Source organism: Talpa europaea, assembly GCF_964194135.1.
Source record: "Talpa europaea genome assembly, chromosome: 2".
Taxonomy (NCBI): Eukaryota; Metazoa; Chordata; class Mammalia; order Eulipotyphla; family Talpidae; genus Talpa; species Talpa europaea.
Window position 1 is genome coordinate 92,667,684 of NC_140068.1, and position 23,604 is coordinate 92,691,287.

At 39.6% G+C, this 23,604-nt stretch overlaps 1 protein-coding gene across 1 annotated transcript in view; it reads left to right on the forward strand.

Annotated features, from left to right (window-relative positions):
* BTBD9 (BTB domain containing 9) overlaps positions 1-23,604 on the forward strand; it is a gene marked incomplete at its 5' end in the record, with an annotated part of 335,693 nt that overhangs the window by 251,605 nt on the left and 60,484 nt on the right. The window contains one exon of the mRNA XM_084256954.1: positions 14,275-14,382. Coding sequence (XP_084113080.1) covers positions 14,275-14,382 — 108 coding nt within the window. The remainder of the gene's footprint in view (positions 1-14,274; positions 14,383-23,604) is intronic.

The following is a 23,604-nucleotide window of genomic DNA, read 5'->3' on the forward strand; positions in this document are numbered from 1 at the left end:
GGGGCTGGGATTAGTGACTTTCCTTTTTTTGTGCATCTTCAGTTTGAGAATGTTATACCCAGTACTTTATTAATTCAGGAACTCTGGAGAGTTTGGGAATGGTTTTCATTTCTTATTGGACCTTTTTATTTTTGATACCATTTCCTTTCTTATTCTCTTAGTCTTAGGAGAAATACCAGAAATTTGGGGTGAAGGGCAAGCCAAGGATGCCTGTATAGCTGTCACATTAACAAACATAGGATTGGGGGTGAGGGGAGGGGAGAGGAAGGACTAGGGTCAAAATAAGGGGAGGGGTGCAATTGTATGGAGAGTATAACCAAAATGAAAATGCATACATTGTACAAAAATGAAAAATGAGGTAAGAATTATATATAATAAAATATTAATTAAAAAAACAAACAAACAGGGCCTCCCCAGTGGTGCAGCGGTTGAGCGCTGGGTTGTGAAGCTGCCCGCAGCCTCTGCAGCTCCCGTTCGATCCCCGGCAGCCGGGTGAGGGTCCCACATGGCGCGCAGACCTCTCCTGCTGCCCCCTGCTCCCCTCAGCAGTGTACTTCGTCAAGTCTGCCTGCTCTGCTCTCCTCTCTGACTCTGGTGGATTCACTCACCCTCCCGTGCTTCTGACTGTACCCAGTGCTTATATAAACAAATAAATAAATCTTTAAAACAAACAAACTAATATGGGATTAGGAATAAAACACTCCATGTAGAGTTTGCTACATGAAAATCTCTTGAAACACTTGCAACAGAAGAAAAGGATTTGAGACATTTCTAGGCTAAGTTTAGCCTTAGTTTAAATTACACTTTTATTTTTTACCCTGGTGCCATAACTCTTTACTGCTCAATCAGCATAAGCACAGCTTTAGTTTTCTGTCTGTTCCTGTTGTCAGTAAACTTTTTCCATAAAGGGCCAGGTAGTAGCTATTTTAGACTTTGGTAGGTAAGCCATCGTCTCTGTCAACTGCTTGGCTCAGCTGAGTGGATGTGACTATGTTCCAAGAAAACTTCATAAAAACAAGCAGCCATGGGCCATAGTTTGTCAATGCCTAATCTATTCAGCTCCATTCCTCACTAATAACTCTGGTAATGAAAGCAAGAATTAGAGTCAAGTCCATTTGTCTTTCCAATTTCAAGCAAGGTGAATAACAACATTAATAAAGCCATTATTAAAAGATGAATATTAATACCAATATTTCAGAAACAAAACACACACCCTAACCCAGTGTTTTTCCTACTGTGTTTTGTGGGTGATGAGCCTCAGGAACTGCCATAAGGAGGGACCACTAGAAACTCCAGTAGCTATGGCTTCAGCCCCAACTCCTGCCTCAGAATAGCATTTTATTTATTTAGTTAGTTTTTAAGATTTTTTTTTTTTATATAAGAGCTGGGGTACAGGCCAGAGGCAGGAGGGTGAGAGGATTCACCAAAGAGAGAGTGAGAAGCAGAACAAGCAGACAAAATACACTGCTGAAGGGAGCAGTGGGTGAGTCAGGAGAGGTCTGCTTGCCATGTGGGAATCTCCCTGGCCAGCCGGGAGTCGAACCCGTGCTGCAGAGGCTGCGGACAGCTTCACAGTGCTGCGCTCAACCAGCTGCGCCACCAGGGAGGCCCAGAATAGCATTTTACTTCTACCTGTTATGAGTATTGAGATTCCTCCACCATATTGTTTGTAAAAAGGGTTCTGCAACTAGAACATTTTTTAAAATACTATTTTACTTTTTCTTTTGTAATTTTTTAATAATGAATACTTTATAAGAAATACCAAAGGATTTTTTATCTCTGTATAATTACAAGAAAAAAAAAAGATTAGTAGAAAGGGACCACAAGTCATTTGAGTTAAAATCTATGTTCCTCTCTCCCTCTGCCCATATACCAGATCACAGATCTGAGGGATAAGGTTGCAAGATAGAGGCAGAGTTGGAACTCCTATCTCCTATCTGACATCACTACTAGTTGTGCCTTGTTGTCTCAGAATATCCTTGTGTCCAGGGCAGTCAGTGGAGCCTTCGTGGTCTAAATAGGCTGAAGAGATAACTTGACCCAGAATGTCATGGAATCAACATTATTTTTTTCCCTGTGCATGCTCCATCTTCTCTTGGGCTGTTAGAAGGGCCCAAAGTCCCGAATGCTCCAAGCTAGGGTTCAAACTATACCTACAGTTCGAGCACCAGTCCCCTGGTCTTGATTCCAAGGATGTCTGCCAGCCACTGAAAACTAAGCACTGATAGTCTCATGTGTGACTCTGACCAGCTGCCAAGCTCCCTTCTGTCCCTCAGCATAAATCTCAGCACTGACTCTTGGGGATTCAGTGCCAGAGTGGGAAGGTCCGAGCAATTTGAGCTCATCACTTTGGGCATTATCCCTGGCTGGCCTGTGAGAGTTCTCGATCTTTTCTGTCTATACCTTTCTGAATGTGAAACAGAGCATGGTTACAGAGGGATAGGGTGGGTGTGTGCGTGTGTGTGTGTGTGTATTGCACTGGGTGCTTGCGACAGAGGTATGGTATATGTGTGCGTGTCTTGCATTGGGTGCCTGCACTGTACAAGGACTGTGCTCTCAGGATGCCCACTTAGACCCTATCAGTCCAAATAAAGAGAAAGAAAAAAGGAGTCCAGCATCCAGGGTTATGGGGTTTAGGGGAGACAAATGTTTGTTCTTCTTGATGAGAAAGGATAAGCCAAATGAATAAAAGAAACAGTTTAATTTGCAGAGTGCAATACTTTAATGAAGCCTCATGCTGTGCTCAAGTCAAAGTGGCAAGGTCTAGTTGCAGCAGGGCCTCAGACAGATATGAGTGATTTATTCATCTCTGCCTCCTTCACTTAGATTTTCTCCTTTCAGCCATCCAATATCCATCACCGAACAGCCCAGTTTCTGTACAGGAGTTTACTCTGGTAGCTTGCCTGGAATACATTTTGAAGGATTAGTGTACATGGCATGGAGACTGGCCTCTGTGCCCAGTATACTCTGGTGAATATTCATGTCGGCACCTGGGAGGGTTACTTCTAAAAAGGCAGCTCGTGCTCCCTCTAAAGAGGGAGTGTTTTTCTCTTGTCTGACAATCCTTCAACCAAACAAATGTGGGAAGGAGGGAGAAGCTACTCTGCAATTCTAGTGTGTATTTATGAGGCAGATTCTGTATCCCACATCTTCTTCACCACTGGAGAAAACCACAACCCCTCTCTGTTCAGAGCCTTTGTCTGGGCCTCCCACTGTAGGCTATTCCAGAAACAAAATGGCAACAGTCCATTTAGCCTTTGGTCTTATAACACCACACCAGTTTTATTTAATTACAGCTATTTAGCAGTTAGAAAACTTAGAGTTATTAATGTTCAGCTGAAAATGTTTGAATTAAAACTTGTGATCCCAGCTTTGAAGACCTGGATCAAGAAAACCGTACTGAGTGGCCAGTGATCAAAAGAATTCCATTGAAAAACATAATTAGCCATTTTTCCCTCTAGCCATTACAGAAAATGATATGACGTCTTGCCTTTTTTCTTGCTTCTTGCCATTCTTCAAAAGATTTATCACACAGTTACGTATTAAATTGATTAATTATCTTTTGTTTATAAGAACTTATCACAGTTAAGATTTTCACTTTTATGTATTGGTGGAAAGATGTTACTATTATTATTAATGTTGTCTTTATTTTAATGGTATGCCATGTATCACGTGGAGGATTATGATTTGCCAGATACCTCAGACTTTCCGTAAAATAATCTACTTACTCTGTTTTAATTTTGTAGCCTCTGCAACTTATAGTTTTGTTTTCTCTTGTAGAGGGTAGGTGTTGTGAGAAACCTTTGCAGAATTCTGTGAAGGAAGTTCATTTGAGAAGGGACTTATTGGGAGGGGAGAATAGGGGAGAGAGAACATTTCATTATACAGGTCTAATAGGATCAATATGAGATTTGGAAATGTGATAGGAGAAAGGCAGTAACTTTGTAGAGAGCACCTGAAGGGGGACTAAGCAACAGCCAGCACTGTAGGTGCAGCTGGAGGAGGAGGGCCTGAGTCTGATGGGCAAGTGTTTTAAAATCATTTTCAGCAAGAGTCCAGGGCTTTGTAGATTGTGCCCTGTGGGGAAAATGAGATGATTCAAAGCCAGAGCAAAGGTTGACACCCAGATCTGATTTGGGTGGAAAGTTCAGGCTGATAAGAATGAAAGAAAAAGGTAGGAAAAGAGTACTGGCTGTGCTCAGAGAAACCAAGGAAGAGATTGGGTGAGAAGACAAATAAAGAGATTACATGACTGAAGAGGAAGAGTTTTGCCTTGTAGTTCATCCCTGCTGGAATGTTCTCTCACCTGTAATATTCAGAGTCAAGCCTTCCCAACTTGTTTTGCCCTTCCATTTTCTCCCTTTATCACCAGGTTGAGAGAATACAAAGATCTGCCTGTAGCTAAATTGTGAGTTCTCCCACAGACACGGATTCCTATGAAAACTTAACCCAAGGGAATAGAAAGGAGCTGTGGAGCTTATTAAATTTCTGTGCGGGCACATAGTGGCATGTGGTCAGAGGAGGGGCAGGAGACTAAGCTCAAGAGATGAAATAGTAGTCAGAGCTGATATGTTTCATAAGTTATCTCTGAAGTGAAACTCTCCAAAGTGGCATGTGTGGGGTAGAGGACTGGGGGTGTTTCCAGATTGAAATATAATTCAGTCTATGGAGCATTAAAAGATGCTGTACCGGGATCAGCTCCCTGGGTTTTGTGAGAGGGGCGATTTACCTGTAGTTCCCTGTCTTCTTTCCATCATTCTCTCCTGTCCTGCTCCCCATGTTCAATTCAGCTCAGTAGAACTTATGATCTACAGGACGTGGTGCTGGGGACCATGAGGTATACGGAGACCATTAGTCAAGCATGGTCCCTATGCTCTGGAAGCACAGTCAGAGTGGTTCCTCCTGATTAGACTTGGTCTCAAAGTGGAAAAGGCGGCCACTGCATAGTGTTACAGAGGAAACCTGGAGCCAGGTGACTTTACTCTTCTACCTGTTAGTTGAAGGCTCATATTGAGGCCATTTTATTCCATAGGAATCATAAATGTAAGTAAAGATCAAAGAAGTAAAACCCCCTAACCTAGTTACTTATTGGACTCTGAGCTCTTTACCATACCTGTCCCATCTTTTCACCCTCCTGATAATGTCATCGAATTGGGGACAGGGAACAGAAAAGCTCACACCAATGTATATTGCCTTCAACTGTTAATGAAAGAAACTGTTTCTGGCTTTTAAAATCACCACAGCCCCTAATAGCCTTCCTAGCAAATGAAGCTAAAAGTGGGTTGGACTTGATACCTAGAGAGCAAAGCCCTGTGGTCTGGGCAGGACCTCTCCATTTCTGCCTCTTGCAAATCTTTTTCCCATCCTGCTGGAAAGCCAAATCGGGCTGATCTCACCGATTGTGTATAAGTGTCATGATGAGGAAGCTGCTGAGATCAAGGAAGATGGCCTTGCTGCAGAGAGGGAAATTGATGATGCCAAATTTAAACACAGGCAAAGATCTGTGAGCGCTGCGTACCTGCTTAGTGTGTCACTGCCGAAAAGGTCTGCAACATAATGAGACTTTACCTTTTAAAATATAACAAGACCATTTGAAATAGTTCCCAATATTTTTTATGCCAACATCTTGCATAGGAACGGGGCTGTATTAGAAAGGGTCACCTTGAAAAGTAGAAGAAAACTGCTTTTCTTCTCATGAGCTGTTTGTCCCGGACAAAATTTTCTCATCTAGTCACATTGAGAGCATAAAATGAAAAGAATTTCCATCAAATTGAACTATGCAATATAAAACCTAGACCATATGCTTAGGCCAAAACTTACTCATTAATAAAGGGTTTGCCAAGTGATTGAATAATTTGTAAAAGATTGCTTGGGCAGTGTTTAACTCATGTATGAAAATTAACCAAGTAACTTAGAAAAATAGATTTGCATTAAAAGCAGGAAATGTGCTGATTATAAATTGTTTTTTCCCAAATGTGATAATATATGCAAAAACATTTTGAAGCTGGTGAGGTCTGTGTGAATGTGAGGTGGGATATGATGAGTGTTTCCCCATCATTCCCCCCTTAGTGCTTATTGAATATTGCAGCTGCAGCCATGCTCTCTGGTAGTGTGGTATTATTACCTTTTATGTTATCACCTAAAACTTGAAATTAAAACTGAATCAGTCGAAGGAGTGAAAAATGATAGTCTCATCTTGCCATTACAAGTTGGCAGTTTTGTATCGTCTCAAAGTGCGGTCAAGTTTTGTCCCATCCAACTATCCACAGAGCCATATCCTACTAGCATGTTCTCCATTGACATCTGTGTACCTCTGTGTGACTTGCCTGGATTACACTGCATAGGATGTAAGATTTGATGGGCAAGGGAACCCCTGCACTAATTCCCCCCTCAATGAACCAGCCTACGTGGTGAAACCCAAATGTACACTTTGCATTCTCCTCACTATTTTTATTCTGGAATTTCAATGACTGAATGCAGAAACTGCAGATGCCAGACAACCAAGAGTTTGCACTTGCCTTTTCCCTGACCATCTGCGAAAGAATATTATTAGCCAGTGCCATTATTTCTTCCTCTCTTAGACAGTTCACACTGCATGTTCCAGATGTGAGAAATTTAACAGTGTCAGGTAGTACGTAGACGCTCTGATGTCCTGACTTAACGTGTTTCCCAAGATCCCGTTCCATCTGGTGAGCAGTCTGTGTTTCCCTCCTCCTGTGTTAGAAAAAGGCTGCTATCCCCTTTGCCCTAAAAGGCTGTGGCCCACTCAGAGGCAGGGCCCCCCTGGTTGCTGTTCTCAGGAGTTCTTATGGCCAGGATCTGGATCGGCAGGCAACCACTTGGTCCTCCCCACAGCTTCTGATAAAACACTGTTACTTGGATCCAGTCTCCTGCTGTGAGTCTCATTTGCGTCTTGCAGTGTTCACAGCTCTTCTCAGCACAATCTTGTTCCCCATCTGAGGAAGAAGCTACGTGGTTGCACCCTGTGACGGCCCACAGTGAAGATCCTTCTCATCTTCAAGGAAATCCCAGTTTCTTACCTGTCAAGTTGTTCCTCCCAAGCTTTAGGCTCCTCCTGCCTCTCAGTAGCAGAGATTAGAATGGAGTTTCTAACATGGTGTTTGTCTTTCTGCTTCTCATTTAGAAGAATGAAAACTGGACTCTTCTGAATGAGGTGAAAGCACTTATATTTCCCTTTGTGGCCACAGCTTCTTAACCTTTCTCCCTCACCTCATGTCTGTTTATTGCATCTGTTCTTTTGCTCCAGACCCTCCTTGTTCTGGACATGAGTCAGCCCCCACTTAACTCCTCAGCAGCCTTAAAGTGGTAAATACTCTTCCTGGCTCTTCATTTCACAAGCCTGCATTGTATCCTTGCCACTGTCAACCCTACTTTCTTCTCTTCTACTCTGCAGTGCTGCTGCTGAATAGAGTTAGAGACTACACTGATTTTCCATCTTTGCCAGGCCCCCTCCCTGCAGCTCAGTTGGCCCCCAAAAACCTATTCCAAAACCTGCTTACCTTTCCGCCCCACCCCGCATTCCTGCCTCTCTCAGCTTCCACAAGGACTCTTCTTTCATACTTGAATGGAACATATGAAAGGAAATTAAGCTTCTTCCTCATTCTTGTTTCTCGCCTCCTTGTCTCTCTGGCCCTGTAGCCAGCATATCATCATGGTCAAGGTCATCATCAGGACATTTATTCTTTGTTGGGGACCTGTTCTGTCTCATGCTTCTGCTGAGAGCTTATCTTAAAGCCTTTTGGTTCCAAGCTGCAGAAATCAGGCAAAGATAGCTTAAGTCATACATGGTGACTTCATTGAAAAGAATGGAGACTTTGCCTGGAACCTAAGTGAAACTTGGTCCTCATAGGGACTAAAATCAGATATTGGAATCCCGCCAGAAGCCCAGACACCTTTCTCTGGACACCCATCTGTCTTCTTTGCTTCTCCACACAAATGACTTTCTCTGCTGATTGTGCTTCAGATGAAACAAGGTCACCGAGATGCCTGCGTTTTCATCATCTTGTTTTAAGTGAGCAGGGCCAGTTAAGCTAGACTGTCATATAATTCTAAATTTCTGAAAAGAGGAAAATCTGATTGGTGCAGTATGGGTTTGCCTAGAATGTAATCAGGTCTACAAAGCAAGGTCAGGACCCTCACCCCTGATGTGTCCACCTCAAGGTTGGGCCACAAACAGTTCACAAAAACAGGAGTTACTGCGTAACATGCAGATATGCCCAAATCCTTTGCTGCAAATACTATGGCAGAGAATCATAAAGTGTTAGAACTGCAAGAAGCCTGAAAAACCACCAAATCTTAGACCTTTACTTTTACGCAGGATGAAACTAAAGCACAAGTAAATTAAGTGACTTGCCTAATGTAATTAGTCATCCTCTGTAAATATTTGTTGTACTGTTGAATGAAGATGATTATTTTTGAAGAACTTAACTTCTGAATGTCTTTAACAAAGAACAGAATAATCTGTACAAATTCTTTTCTTCTTTAGTACAAATATTTGAGATCCAAAATATCTTTGATTTTGGTAAGAGAGTAGAATGAGTTTGGTACCTAAATTATAATTACACTACTAATATCCTGGCAGTTGACCTTTCCTCTATTGTCTGTTATCACCAAAATGAGAAAATTCCCCTCCGAGTCATGGAGTCTCCCATGAACATGGTCAGGTAGAACCAGAACACACACTTGCTCCTGTCTGAAGACACCAGTTCAGTGGAGAAGCTGTTTATCTAAACTGTGAAACCTCAGCCATTGTTCACAATGTGGCACAGAACTAATCCCTTAAGAAAGGAACGAAAAAAATGCCATTCAGCACAACATAGTTTGTCATCGCATGCATAATGCAGACTTTCCAATTAGAATGCTACAATTTAGAAACTTTCCTCACAGACTGATGAGAGAGCAATTATTTTAAAGAAGGGAAAACTCAGTCCACTGGGTTCGCCTCAAGTTACTTCTGACTCAAGCCGCAAAGACAAGAGTTTTGAAAACATATTCGCTATTGAATTTTATATCAAAACACCAGCAAGGAGAGCAATTAGTTGCTGTAAACTGAACCCCAGTAATCAATGGTATGCAGCCAGCCAGATCATTTATGGAAGATGTAAGCAAAATCACATCTGCTAATCAATTTTTTAAAAAGTCCAGCACTTCACTGCTTTTAAGGGAAACTCCACAATGAGAATAAGAGAAGGTAGAAGAGACAGCATTTACTATCACCAGGCATTTCATGCAGTGCTCGTTAGATCCAGGGGTTTGTAGCACCAGCTAAACACACAGATCCAATCTGCATTAATAGATCTTGGCCAGCAGCTGGCTTTAGTCAGCCTCTTTTAAAAACAGCTTGTGATGTATGGGTAAAGGTATGTCGATATGGGGGTTGTGTCTAAGGAGCTTCCCGCAGGTAAAGTCAGAGGGAGTGTGTATGTCCTGGGCAAGCTCATATTCCCAGGCAGATTACAAGGTGGAAATATCTCTGTGTTGTTGAGGGGGAAAAAAGAAGACATAGGAACAGACTTTGTCAGCAGAGAATGAAGTGAAGGGAGTTGGTGGACCTTTCAGTTGTGCCTTGTTAGAGCAAAATTCCTCTCCATGGGAAGAAAGGGAATGAGCCATCTTTCCCTTTAGTGTCCTTAAGTTGCGCTTACTTTTTTACACTTGAATCAACAAAGGGATGTTCACTCCTGGCTGAGTCTAATTTTCAACCAAATAGGCATCCTGGCACATGAATTAGAATCTCTCTTAAAATCTCCAAAGGTGAGATAACCTGAAATCCATCAGTGTCCCTTTTCCAGTCAGGAGTCACCATGACCCCACATTTCCAGTCCCTGGGGACTCTTAATAAAGGAATAGAGAGAAGATGTCTCACCCAGTATGTTCTCTTGGCTGCTATTCAGGAAAAAGAATTTAGGCCAGGAGAAATTATGGAGGTAAAGATCGATAGACTGGGCTAATAAAAATTAATTTCTTCAGCATGCAAACTCTGATAGGCAGTGTATTAATATCCTTTAAATATAGAGGGCATCTTGTAAGTCATTAATGAAAGAATTAATGTAAGTAGAAAATGGATAATAATAAAAAGCTGAAAATTAATGTGTTATATTTCTTGTCAAATTGTTGGTATTTTTAAAAGTAAGACACAATATTGGTGATGATGCACAGAAATGGGCATTTATTTTATACTGCTGGTAGTGTGAGTATAAATTGATACAGACTTTTGTTTGAGGGAGAAGGGAGAAGCATATGCAGCTATTTTGTGTAACATAGCACTACCTCAAATGTTTACATGCCCTGCTCCTTAGAGAAGGAATTTCACCCATAGAAACTTATCAAAGTGATAGCTTTAACTAAATATTTAGCACAGAGTTTTCAAACAGTACATGTTTAGCTACTTAGGTATTCAATTTACTGATTAAGAAGTAAATTAAGGAATATCCGTAAGAAATTCTATGAAGCCAGTATATATGGTGAGGAAAAATGTTTGACCATACCCAAAAAATGTATTCATAATAAATAAGCAAAAGTAGCAAATTACAAACTATTTGCCCCATCTGCACAAGTCTATAAAAATACTGGAATTACAGGTGATCATTATTTTAAGTAATAATTTACCTTGAGACAAATTGAAAGACTTTATAGGGTAAATGATAGGGCACAATATGCATAACTTTCGTATGCCATCACTCCAAGAACCTCTACATTTATGGTATTTACCTGTAATTGGCCTTCCTTGTTTATCTCCTCCATACCCCATATCTTCAGGGCAGTCTTCTCCCATGAAATAATTTTATGATCTGGTTAGATTCTATCCCAAAAGGACTAGATGATTTTCATTTGGACACTGTGATTATCCAGAAGGATAGGGATTATGATAAACATGGATCTGCATAAATAATACAAAATCCCATTGGGGAAATAGCCCCAGCAGTGTCTCCCAAATAACATATTACCAGGACTGTTACATAAAGAAAATGATTAATTAATTGGAATTTTTATCCTGGTTTTAATTTCCTCTGGCAGAGTTATATAAGATTTCTACCCAGAATATATATGGAACATATACTATGAACAGAGCCCAGATGTTTAAAATAGAATTTTTAAAAGAGAAAGGTTCTAGAGCTTTCTAAAAGGCCTGTGATCAGTCTGAAAGCCAGGTAAACATAGATGCAAAATTACACTTTTAAAAGTTAGTCAAAATAAATGTAAATGAACATAGGCTAACTGCATAAAAATGCTGAGAGATAGAATACTATTTGAGAAAATGACTAATGAAGGAAATGATTCACTTTCTTATCAGGCAGGCTGGCATGGTCTAGGAGTAGAATTATTGGACTCTAAAAAAACAATAGGGTGGAATCCTGTCTCATGCAGGATACTTGGAGAAATTAAATTCTCAGATGAATTAAAGGGAATCAGTAGGTTTATGCTTTCCAAAATATTTTAACAATTGTCTCTCCTTAAATGATGAAATATTAAGTAGTATGGATTTAGTAATTAATAGCAAATAGAATTAGAGTTGAAAACAAGGATCAAAGAACAAAGGGGAAGGGGAGCACAGTGGCATTTGCAGTCCTCAATACCAGCTTTACTGGTGACAGTAACCTATAAACTAACCTGAGCGTGTACAAAGAATTTTCATTGATTATGGTTGCAAACTTAAGCAGAAATTGCATGAACTACTCTGATAGAGTAATAGTTTGTTGCCGCGGACCAGTGCAGCGGTAGACTTGCAGGACTGTCTCAGGATTGAGAAACTGTGAGGATGCTCAAGGAATCGGCGCATAAATGACATACAGACACACAAATGACAAACAGACACACTTCAAGAGTGAAGATCTGAATGTAATTTGCTCAAAATCATCATACACTTTTATACCTTTTCTAACAATGGATGATTTCATACAATTTAATTCTTTCTCAGCATAAAATACTTTGTAAGGCATAAGACATCTACTTCATTATTCATGTGCATGTGATCGCCGTTCCATGACATGGCACAGTAAACAATCTCCAGGTACTGAATCTACACAATCATTTTTGCTTACACCGAACAGCATTCTTTAAGCTAGCTTTTCTTGATTCGTATCCCAAAACCACAATGATCAAAAACATTGATATTTACCTACTGGCACCTTCTACTTTTAGTGAACACGAGCAATATATTTTCTACATAAGCATTTTGATTTTTATGGTGTTGTCTCATGTGAGAAGTATTATGATTATTATAAAACTACTATTGCCACACACTATTTTCTTTATCATGCATTTCCTGAAACTGATTGTACACATATAAGGAAAAAGCAAAGTAAGTGAAAAAATAGTATGATTATAGACAGGTTGCTAGGTTGCTACTTATTCTGAAACAATGGCTATCTGATTAATGGTAAAACTGCTTTGTAGGTAATTCCATCAGGCTTGTTTGCAGGTGACGTTCTTAGCAGCCTTGTTTCCATCAAAGGAGGGGTTAATTACTGCGGGCTTGGTGCCTAAATTAGGCTTATAGGCATGTAGACCTTGTTTGATCTGAACGCCAAAGTTTATCATGATGAAGCCCCTCGGGGACTGCGCCTGTCTTAGGTCGTCAGGAGTCACAGACATGAGGCTGGCCAGTGCCTTCTTTAGTCTGCCCCCGATCTTACCCGTCATTGACTGTCCAGTCCAGCGCACAGGGGAAGGGGGTCTTACTCACTCTGATGTGTCTGAGTGAAAGCCTCCCTCTTTCCAGTAAGTTCACTGGTGTTCAGCGGCAGAGGCTGCCGCAGTTTGTGCTTGCAAATTATCAGTAAGCGCAACTTAAGGACACTAAAGGGAAAGATGGCTCATTCCCTTTTTTCCCATGACTCCCAGTCATGAACTGGGAGTAAAGGAAACGTTTGGCAGAGGAATTAGAGAAATAGGCCTTGCTTGGGTCAGGACGCCAGGTTGGAGCCCTGTGGCCCCACTCGCTGTTTAAGTTTAGACAAGTTTCTTAACAACCTTAAACTTCATTTTCACCATCTATAATTTCATGAGAATAATAATGCATGTTAAGAGGATATTTGGAAGGATTTAGTAAGATTAAATTATATAGGAACTGGTACACTATAAACATTAAGGAAGAGTTGGCCATTATGATAATAATTGTTGATGTCACAAATAATATTAATTTCTTAGCATTCATGAATGTAGACTTTGTGTGAAGTACTGTGCCAAGAACTGGGTATAGAAAAAACAATAAGATATGGGCCCTGCCTTCAGAGAGCTCACTATCTATCCTGCTTGGTGGAGGGGGCAAAGGTGCATGACCAACTATAAAGCAATGCGATAAATATCATATATGAGAAGGAATTTTGTGTCTGAAGTCGTGGGAAACAGTGTCCTCGCTGCTGTGGCACTATCAGAAGCAAAATGCTGACTGTACTGTTCCATGCTGTAATACTTAGATTATTTTTTAATTCTATTTTTTAAATTGAATTAATGTACAGTATATAAATATTTCATGTATAGCTCAATATAGCTACAACTCAGATCAAAATTTGCACATTTCCAGCATCCTAGAAGGGTCCTTCATATCCATTCCCAGAAAAGGTGAGCACTCTTCTAATTCCTGCCACCATAAGTACATTTTGTCTCTTTTAAATGGAATCATATAGTCATGCTTGGGTTCTGTCTGCGCTAAAAGGGAGAGAGGAGGACTAACAAGAATATGACCAAGTAATAAATTTCTAAATAATAACAAACATTTAGAGTGATTATGTTTGCCTCCAAAACAGATAATCTTACCAAAGCTATGTAATAAGTCTGATAAAAATGAGAAGGAACCTACAACTTCATAATGTGAAGCCTTTGGGGCATACTAGTTACCACCAATTAGAAAGCACAAATTTCCCCATGAACAGTGGTCCCAGGGACATTTTCTTTGTTCATCCCAACCAACTGGAGATGAGAGCTGGTAGAATCAGGAAGGAGGGTGTGTTGTCATTGTTTCCCTGATAAGCCAATTTGAAGAATTTTGCCATTTGGGGGACAAAGGCTGCCTGAGATTGGGTGACTTATGAAATAAATTTCTAAAGACACAAGCTTCTCACTGTGCATGGATACCACCTTCTCCCTTCATAATTTTCTTGGGGATACACTTTCTCTCACCAGTCCTGAAAGTGTGGTAGGTCCAAGAAGGCAGGAAGGAAGAACCAAGCAGACAGAATTCCATGTACCTAGAGCTTAAGGAAACAGTCAGTCAGGACATTTATCATATTCTTATATTTTTCCTTTGTTCAGGTTATTGCTTTGGGACTGTGATGATCGAAGCTATAGTTACTACATTGAAGTTTCCACCAACCAGCAGCAGTGGACCATGGTGGCCGATAGAACTAAAGTCTCCTGCAAGTAAGTTACATCCTTTTAAGAATTTATTCCAATTTAAGCTATATTGCCAGTAAATTTGGAAGGTTCCAATGAAGATTCATGGAATCACCTCATTGTATTCTTATTTGGAAGTTGGAAACATTCTGACGATCCTTCCATTTTGCTGTGAAGTAATTAGATGTAGCCAGACAAACTTTCTTTATCTTGTGGCTTGAACTTGATTTCTGAAAATGGTATATACCTAAGCAGAGAAAAGAAAAATGCTTTCCATATACAGTCCTCTCTCAGGTCCTCCCCATTTATCCCACAGTATCCCTTCAGGAGTTCTTTTCTTTCTTTTTTTTTTTTTTTATAGAGGCATGCTTTTTATTTATTTATTTATTATATTTGTTTGTTTGTTTTGTTTATACATGCACTGGGTACAGTCAGAAGTGCGGGAGGGTGAGAGAATTCACCAGAGCCAGAGTGGGGAGCAGAGCAGGCAGAAGGACTGAAGTACACTGCTGAGGGGAGCAGCGGGTGGCAGGAGAGGTCTGCGCACCATGTGGGATCCTCCTCCGGTGGCCGGGGAGCAGCCGGGGATCGAACCGGCACCGCAGAGGCTGCGGGCAGCTTCGCAACCCAGCGCTCAACCGCTGCGCCACCGGGGAGGCCCAGGAGTTCTTTTCTTTCTTAGAGAATTTTGATGATGCAGTATATATTTTAGAAGTTGTTATGAGGCTCTGTCCTATTTCCCACCTTCATCTAATTCTCAGGATTACCTTTGAATATTTATCTTATCTCCATGTTACACTGGTACCTAAACTAAGGAAATCTGTGCCTTAGGTACTCCATAGGCAAACAGAACTATTCTGTGTATATGGCTTGGGGGCTCTGTTTAAGCTCACCTGGTTGTGGGGAAAGCCAGGAGGAAGAACTCTGAAGGTTCTGACTGACTTTGAATCATGCCTAGAATGACTGTTCACATGTGTGTATACCAATATAACTACCACTCAGTTAAAATTAGCACATTTCTAGCAGGCTAGAAGGTTCCTTCATACCCTCCCCCAGTCATTAGCTAAAAAGAGCTGAGTACCCTAATGTGCAGAGCCAGATTCTCTGGGCAGCAAGTTAAAGCAAATAGCTGATATTTTTCTCTTTTTAACTGAAATATGATTCACATTCTATAAATTTCACCCTTTTAAAAATTCTACAATTCCTCAGTTTTGTTATATTCATGCAGAATTGTGCAATTATCACTACTATATAATGTTCCAAAACATTTTCACCACTCCAAAAGTAAACCTGCCCATTAGCAGTCCTCCCATTTCTTTCCAATCCCCCAGCACTCAGTAATCTACTTTCTGTCTCTGTTAATTTGCATATTTTTGACATTTCACTTAAATGAAATCATGTTCCTGGCATTTTCACTTAGTGTAATGTTTTCAAGGTTCATTCATGTAATAGCATGTGTTGGCACTTCATTCCTTTTTATGACTGAATAATAATTCCATCATATGGAGATTGTTTTGTTTCTTGTTTGTCAATTGAATATTTGAATTGTTTCTGCTTTTTGGCTATCATGACTATTGTTGCTGTGAACATTCCTATACATATTTTTGTATAAACTTATTTTTTCAATTCTCTTGGGTATATTCTAGGAATAGAATTACTGGGTCCTATGGTAACTCCATGCTTAAGTTTTTGAGGAACTAACAGTCTTTTCCACAGCAGCCTCACCATTTTGCACACCCACCAATAACATGAGGGGTTCAGATTTTCCACATTCTTGTTCTTGCTTGTCTTTTTGTTTGTAGCCTTCCTAAATAGGAGTGAAATAGCTCCGGATTGTCGTTTTGATTTACATTTACCTGATGACTAGTGATGTTTAGCATCTTCCCATGAAGTTATTTGGGCCACAGTATGTTAATAGCATTAATTATGGCTTGTTTGAGGCAATGCCTAAACCCCTCACTATTGTAATTATCTCATAGCAGGTTTATATTGGTAGCAACTGCTATTGTAAGAAATAATGGCTTTGATATTTCACTGGTTTAACACAGTAGTTTATCTCTCGGTCATGTAAGATGTCCCTAGTTGTCAAATGGCTCTTCTCCACAGGTGTTTGAGGAATCCAGGTGTCTTTTTCTTGTAGTTCTGCCATCATCCCATGCCTTGGCAACATCAGTGGTATTTAGCTGGAAAAAGGGGAAAGGATTGAGGGAAGGTAGAGCAGATTCTGAACAGCCTTGGACTGAGTATAGTGAACATCCCTTCCAGTCACATTTCACTGGGGAAAACTAGTCGCATTGCTGCACCAGATGCTGGTAGGGCTGGGAAACTCTACTGTAGTTGGTTACTAGCTGGGAAGCTACTTCAGTGGAGCAAAATCTTATAGCTATTGTAGCCATCTCTGCCATAGATTGGGAAGACTAGAAATTATTTAGTAACTGGATTCCACAGCTTTTTTTTTTTTATCTTGAATATAAAACACCTTGTGGGATATTGGCCCTCATTTTAAAAAAGCACAAATGAAGGGTTCTTACCACTGTACTGCATCACCTCCTAGTACCCAAAGCATTACTAACAAGGGGCAAAAACAACCTAGTGATGAAAATGGGAAATGAAGTGGTTAACTTATTTCCAAGTTTTTTATACAATAGTAAGGCCTTCAGGGCCCATGAACAACTGCCTCTTTGTCTCTCCAGAGTCATTGCCTTTCGAACATACAGCTCACAGGCTGGACCCTGTGCTTCCTCTAAGCTTATCATGTCTTACACATCTTACTGTTACCATCACTCATCTCTTCTGTCAGTTTATGTATTATAAATTGGATTCTCATCTTTCTTTATGTTTCCCCTCTTTGAAGGTGTTATACAGTGTGAGTTTTTAACAGTGTGAGTTGTCAACAACTGATTGACTAATTACTGACATGGTATATACCATGATTTTATGTTTACTTAAATGTTTTTTTTTCCTGATTCAAATCTCCATTCACTCACTAGACCCTCTACCAGTAGCTTTCTGTTGAGTCATCAACATCTTTTTTCCTCTTTATTTTTCATTTACTTGGTGGATTTAAATAATATGTTTTTGACTTTGTGTATTACCACTTAGATTCTAATCAGTAAGAAAGAAAGAAAGAAAGAATAAGAGATGTAGCAAGAATGCAAGTGCCTGTTAGCCCTCTGAGAACCAAAGGTGATGCTTTTATGTGTGTGTAAGTGTAATTTAAATCTATTGTGCCTCCCATTTTTGAGTTAGGTATTTTGAAGTATAATAAAAGATAGACAGGTAATAAGTGAAGAAAGCCTTTCTTTTCTTTTTTAACTAATAAACTCCAGATCAGTCCTCAAGAAAAGATTCTGTTAGCTGTAAGGATTGCAGACTATTTTTATTGAAATAAAGTATGATTCATGTTATAAATGAAATTCTATAGGATCTTCAAAGTTCATAGGCCTGCCTCTCAATAGCATTCTACCTAGTCAGGAAATCAGAGGACAGATTTTTGCTGTCCTCTGAAAAATACTTAGAGAATGAGATTCTCCAGTATCTTCCTGTTAATTCCCTTTGTTCCTGGGGTGGGATATCTTCCTTTATTGCTTTCCTAAGTGCTTTCTGCTCTACTAGGAACTTCTCTTGTCTTGCTTTTAGGATGAAGCCTCATTTTCTATCACAAGGTAACCCTTTTTTGTAATGACTGATACCCCTCCCCATCTTTACTGAGATACAGCGATCTTACAACATTGTGTAAGTTGAGGGTGTGTGACATATATGTATATATTGTGAAAAGATTACCATAATAAGTTAACATATCTATTATCTCAGAATATTTTTTTGTGATAAGAACTTTCAAGAGCTATTTGTTTAATAACTTTCAAATATACAGTGCAGTATTGCTAACTATAGTCATATATTATACATATATACCCAGGACTTAATAACTAGAAGTTTATATCTTGCAGAAGCTACCTTCACTCATTTCCCCCACCCACCACTCCTGCTAACCACCAGTCTGTTCTATGAGTTTCTTTAAATTACTTGTATGTAGATACAAGTAAATTCATATAGTATTTATCTTTCTCTGTCTAACTTACTTCACTTAGCCTAAGGTCCTCAAGGTTTATCCATGTTGTCAAAATGAATGGACTGATTTTATTAAACTACTTTTGATCCCTCTTTTTTCACATACTCTAATCCTGTACCCTATAGCCTATTTCAGAATATTTCACTATCTACTCATTTCTTTACTGTTCTCTGCCTTGGCAAATCCTTGGTCTGTGTCAATACAGTAAGGTACTTAACATCACATTATTTATCATATAAATAACATTTATTATTTAAAAACTGGAACATGCACAGGAAAAATTTAACAATTTACAAGTGGAAAATAAAATTTTCCCTTCCCACATTCTGTTCCATTCCTCAAAAGTAACCATTTTTGACAGTATTTTTTTTGTTATCACAATTTTGCCAGTGTAATTATAGCTCTATTAACTTATCAGCTTTCCTTACTATAAAAAAATGAGGAATTTAGCTCACTTAACTGCTCCTCGTTTTTCGTTATGTTTTTCTTTTCAGGTCTGTTATTACTTACCTTTTAAAATTAAACAATATACTTAAACCTCTACTTTTCATTCCACAATTATGGACAGTATTTCTTGACTCCTTATTATGTTAATGAAGAAATTACTACCCATACACTTCCCTCAGTCTCTCCTCTCTCTACTTCCCATCTTCTTTTAGCTGTCCCACCACATCCACATTGTAGATTTTAATATTTATTTCCTGGTCTATAACTTATATTTTAATCTTCTATGTGTTAGCTATAAATTGATCCTGAAAAGAGAAAAACCAGTAGGAACTCACATTATGATTATATAAACATTGTTCATTACAGATGTAGTAATTCATTGGATTTATAGTGAGGGAAATAATTATTTTATGTGACTAAACTTATGTCTTTCTTTGAAGAACTGTGTTGTGGTCAGATCCAACAGATGAGATTTTTCTTACAAGTTTTCAGAATTATTTATTAAATAATAAATAGCTTCATATTAACCAACTTTTGTTTTCCTGGAGTTCCTAATTGCTTCCTTTTCCTGTTACAGAAGTTTCTCAGGCATACTGTTGTTTCATTAGTTAATTTTGAACAGACTGCTTCCTTGGCCTACTCTACAGCTGTGATCCTAAAATCTCTTTTTCTTTCCTATCCAGGTTGGCTCCACTGTTTTCTTGAATTTCCCTTTCCCTTTGTAGAACGTGGGTTAAAGGATTAACAAAAATATTTTCTTTGCAGAAAATACTGGCTTTGGGTCCAGTTACCTTTCCAGTCTATGCCCCTGAAAACCTGATAGAAATGGAATGTCAAGTGTTTTTAGGCAATATTACTTAATGATAACAGTTTTTCCTGATTGGTAAATTTCATCTGGCCCGGGAAGACTATAAATATCTGATTGGAAACTAAAGCTTAGTATTTTCCTGAGCATACTAATTTTTTATGGTTAGGCATGTCCTTTGTAAAAATTTGGAATCTTTGTTTATGGAACTATTATAAGAAATATGATTTGGAATGTGAGACTTCTAAACCAGAATGGCACCACACCTGCTCAGGTGAGTCTTGTACACTCTCACCTGAGCTGTCACCTGCATTCCAGCAGGAACAGGTCCTGTGGAGTTGAGTAGGCTGCTGCAAGGACTCCCACTAAAGAAAAACGCCAGCGCTACCCTAGCTGGATGCTGTGTTTCCAATTCTCTCTCCTCGGTGTATCTGTGGCCAAATATGACTTGGCTAGGTCTTTTCAGTCTAAACATTTAGTTAAGAAGATCCTGTATGGGAATTGCACAGAGTAAATCTACAGGTAATTATTTTCAGAATGGATATATGGAAAGCAAATTTTCAGAATTCTAACATTCTTCAATCATAGTTGGAATACAGAAACCAGTTCCTTCAGCAGTTTAAAAGTTTGGATTTATTGCCATTTAGCATCTAATGTTGCTAATGAGAATTGTGATATAAATCGGATTCTTGGGCCTCCCCTGGTGGTGCAGCGGTTGAGCGCTGGGCTGCGAGGCTGTCCACAGCTTCTGCAGTGCCGGTTCGTTCCCCAGCCGCCGGCAAGGGTCACACACACACACACACACACACACACACACACACACACACACAGAAATCGGATTCTTATACTTTGGAGCAATTTATTTTTCTCTGTCAAGCCCTTAGGATCTTCATCTTTGGTGGTCTTAAATTTCACAATGATATGGCCAAATGTGGGTCATGTCCCATCTACTGTCTCGCATGCTCACTTTGCATCAACATGAAAATCTGCCCAGTTCCCCACATATTCATGAATAATATTTCATCTGCCTATCATTTTCTTGAAATTCACCCAAATCTTGACTTGCTAATACCCCTTTCCCTCAGTTGGCAACACCTTTGTGAATATATTCCCTTTGTATTTTTTCATCTCATGTCTTTGGTGTCCAAGAAGGGGAGAAAGGTAAATGTTCCTACAGTGTCTGCCATCTTGAACCTGAATTCCCAGAAACTCCACCAGGTGGGCTCTCACTACTCAGCAAGGAACCTAGATCCTCCTCCTCTTTCCTGTGTCTTCCTGCACTTCCCCACACTACATAGCTGTCTCGTTTCCTGCCAGCGTGTATGCCTTAGTGCAGTGACCTTGTTTGTGTTCATCTTTTGATCTGTTTCTTCACTTTGTCACCGTACCATTTACTAATAATTCTGTCTGCCAGAATGTTAGTGATCCTAGCCATCATTTGTCCAAGACTGCCCTCAGTAAACATTTTGGGAAATGTAAATGATTAGATATAAAAGCTGATTAATACTGAAAAGTTTCTTTTTTCCACTTGAGAATTCTGTGATCATACTCTAGAACTACCTAGTATTTTTAACTTCTAATTTAATTTTCTCACAAATTTTCTGTCTACCAGATATATTATCCAGATTCCCTTTTGAATACATTTTCTTCTCTAACCTAAGTGTTCATTAAAAATGATGCTGTAGAGAGTTTTTAATAACTTATGAAAAAAACTTATGTAATAAGATTTCTTAAAAGTAGGGTACAAAATTATGGAAGTACTACCACAAGTAGGAAAAAAATTATGGAATAATAAAGCCAGAAGGAAATAAGCCAATATGTTAATAATAATGACTGCCTTTGTGTATTGAGATTATGAAAATTTATTCTAATTTTCTACCTTTTTTACCAATTTATATATATTTCTTTTAAAATCAAAAAGAATACTTTATTTGAAAAAGATTTTCTTGGGCCTCCCTGGTGGTGCAGCGGTTGAGCGCTGGGTTGCGAAGCTGTCCACAGCCTCTGCAGCGTCAGTTCGATCCCCGGCTGCTCCCCGGCCACCGGAGAAGGGTGCGCGCAGACCTCTCCTGCTGCCCGCTGCTCCCCTCAGCAGTGTAATTCGGTCCTTCTGCCTGCTCTGCTCCCCGCTCTGGCTCTGGTGAATTCTCTCACCCTCCCGTGCTTCTGACTGTACCCAGTGCTTGTATAAATAAATAAATAAATAAATAAATAAATAAATAAATAAATAAATAAATAAACAAACAAGCAGATAAACAAATAAATAAACAAATAAATAAACAAATAAATAAATAAAAGATTTTCTTGCTTCAGCCATTAAGGTTTTGTAGGTGTTTGTCCTTGTCATTATTTGAGTAGCATATGCTGGCAGAGTGGCATGGTTTATTCACTGCCAGCAATAAATCAAAGAAATTAAATAAGTGCTGTACATAGCAATATCCTAGTAGCTTTTCAGAACCTTGAAGCCACTTATCCCAAGCACAAGTTCTGCTGCTCTGAAAAGGACACCTCAGCCGCAGTATCCTTGTGCTTCTCCCCTTGGGCCTCTTAAAACCTGGTTCTCCTAGAGTCCTTTTTCCTTCCCCCAAGCCTTCCAGGATTCATTTCCACCTGGTTGTCCCCTCTTAGGGGGCCTGGCCTCCCTGAGCATGTGTCACCTTGAATTAGGCGATTTCTACAGCCTCGTAAGTGGAGGCTTTGCTTTACCTAAGATACACTTTGACAGTCTCTATGTCACCTGGGAAAGCCTCTATGGGGGTCAGCTCATCTGCTCCCTGGTGATCCTCATATTAGAGAAGCACTGTGTGTCCCCCTTGCTGCATATACAGCCATTGCGTCCTGGGTAAGGGCAGCCTTCTGTTCTGAGATCTGTTTCTGTTGCCGGTGTTCTTTATTCACCAGAAATCTAAGAACAGGGAATCATGTTTCTTTTTCTGGGTGGTGCAGTGGCTGAGGACATGGGATAAATTAAAGGTGGAGAGTTACAGCCTTAGTAAACTCTTCCAAAGTGTAGCAAGATTGAAAAATGGGACATTTAAACCTAGGCTATTTACTTTGCCTGCGATTTTCTGTGTCTTCTTTGCCATTGTTAGTGATAAAGTTGAGGAAAGCTTTCTTCCTGCCAGCTTTGTTTCTTAGCCTGACACTTAACATAATGAAAATCCCAGGTTGGTTTAGGAGGTCACTGCTAGCCTCATGGACTGGGGTTGTCTGTGGAGGGTTTAGGGGTCACTGATGTGATGCAATAGAAAGAAAGTGGGTTTTAAAGGAGGAAATGTCTTCACCACTGAGACTGCTGATGAGGAAGAGTTCATATTTAATGTCAAATTTGAGTTTTCAGGATGGAATTGCAGCTCTTGGCTGTCACAAAGATCCTGTACTGAAGTGTAACTCTTTCTCGCAAGTCTCCACTGTGGTAACAGACAGGTTTGCTCCTTAGACCCTCTTCCCTGGAAGGTTGGAGAAGTGCTTGCTTGCTCCTTCTGGAAGTGTGAGCCAATTAATGGACTCGGGTTGTGTAATTGTCACTTTTAAAATGCTCAATGGAGATTTTCATTTTCTCTTTTCATATTTAATTCCATTTTCCACACAACGTTTGACAGTAATGAAAAAAGCTAGTCATGTTCTTTCCTGTGTGTGTTTTTTTTTAAAGGGCAAACATTGGTATTAATTTTATCAGAGAGTTTTGGAACTTGAGCAATAAAAAACATGTACCTCTAAGAGGAATGGCAAAACATAAAGAAATGGAAAACTGATCAACTTCAAATAACACACACACACACAAAGGACCGTTTGATACTAGGCAGGCTGCATTAATGATGCGCTCTCAGAGTCTGCCCTCAGAAGGATCTGTTAGACCTGACCTGGAGACGCCTGTTAATCAAACTGTGGTTTATGGCGTCATGAAATAGCATGAATATATGAA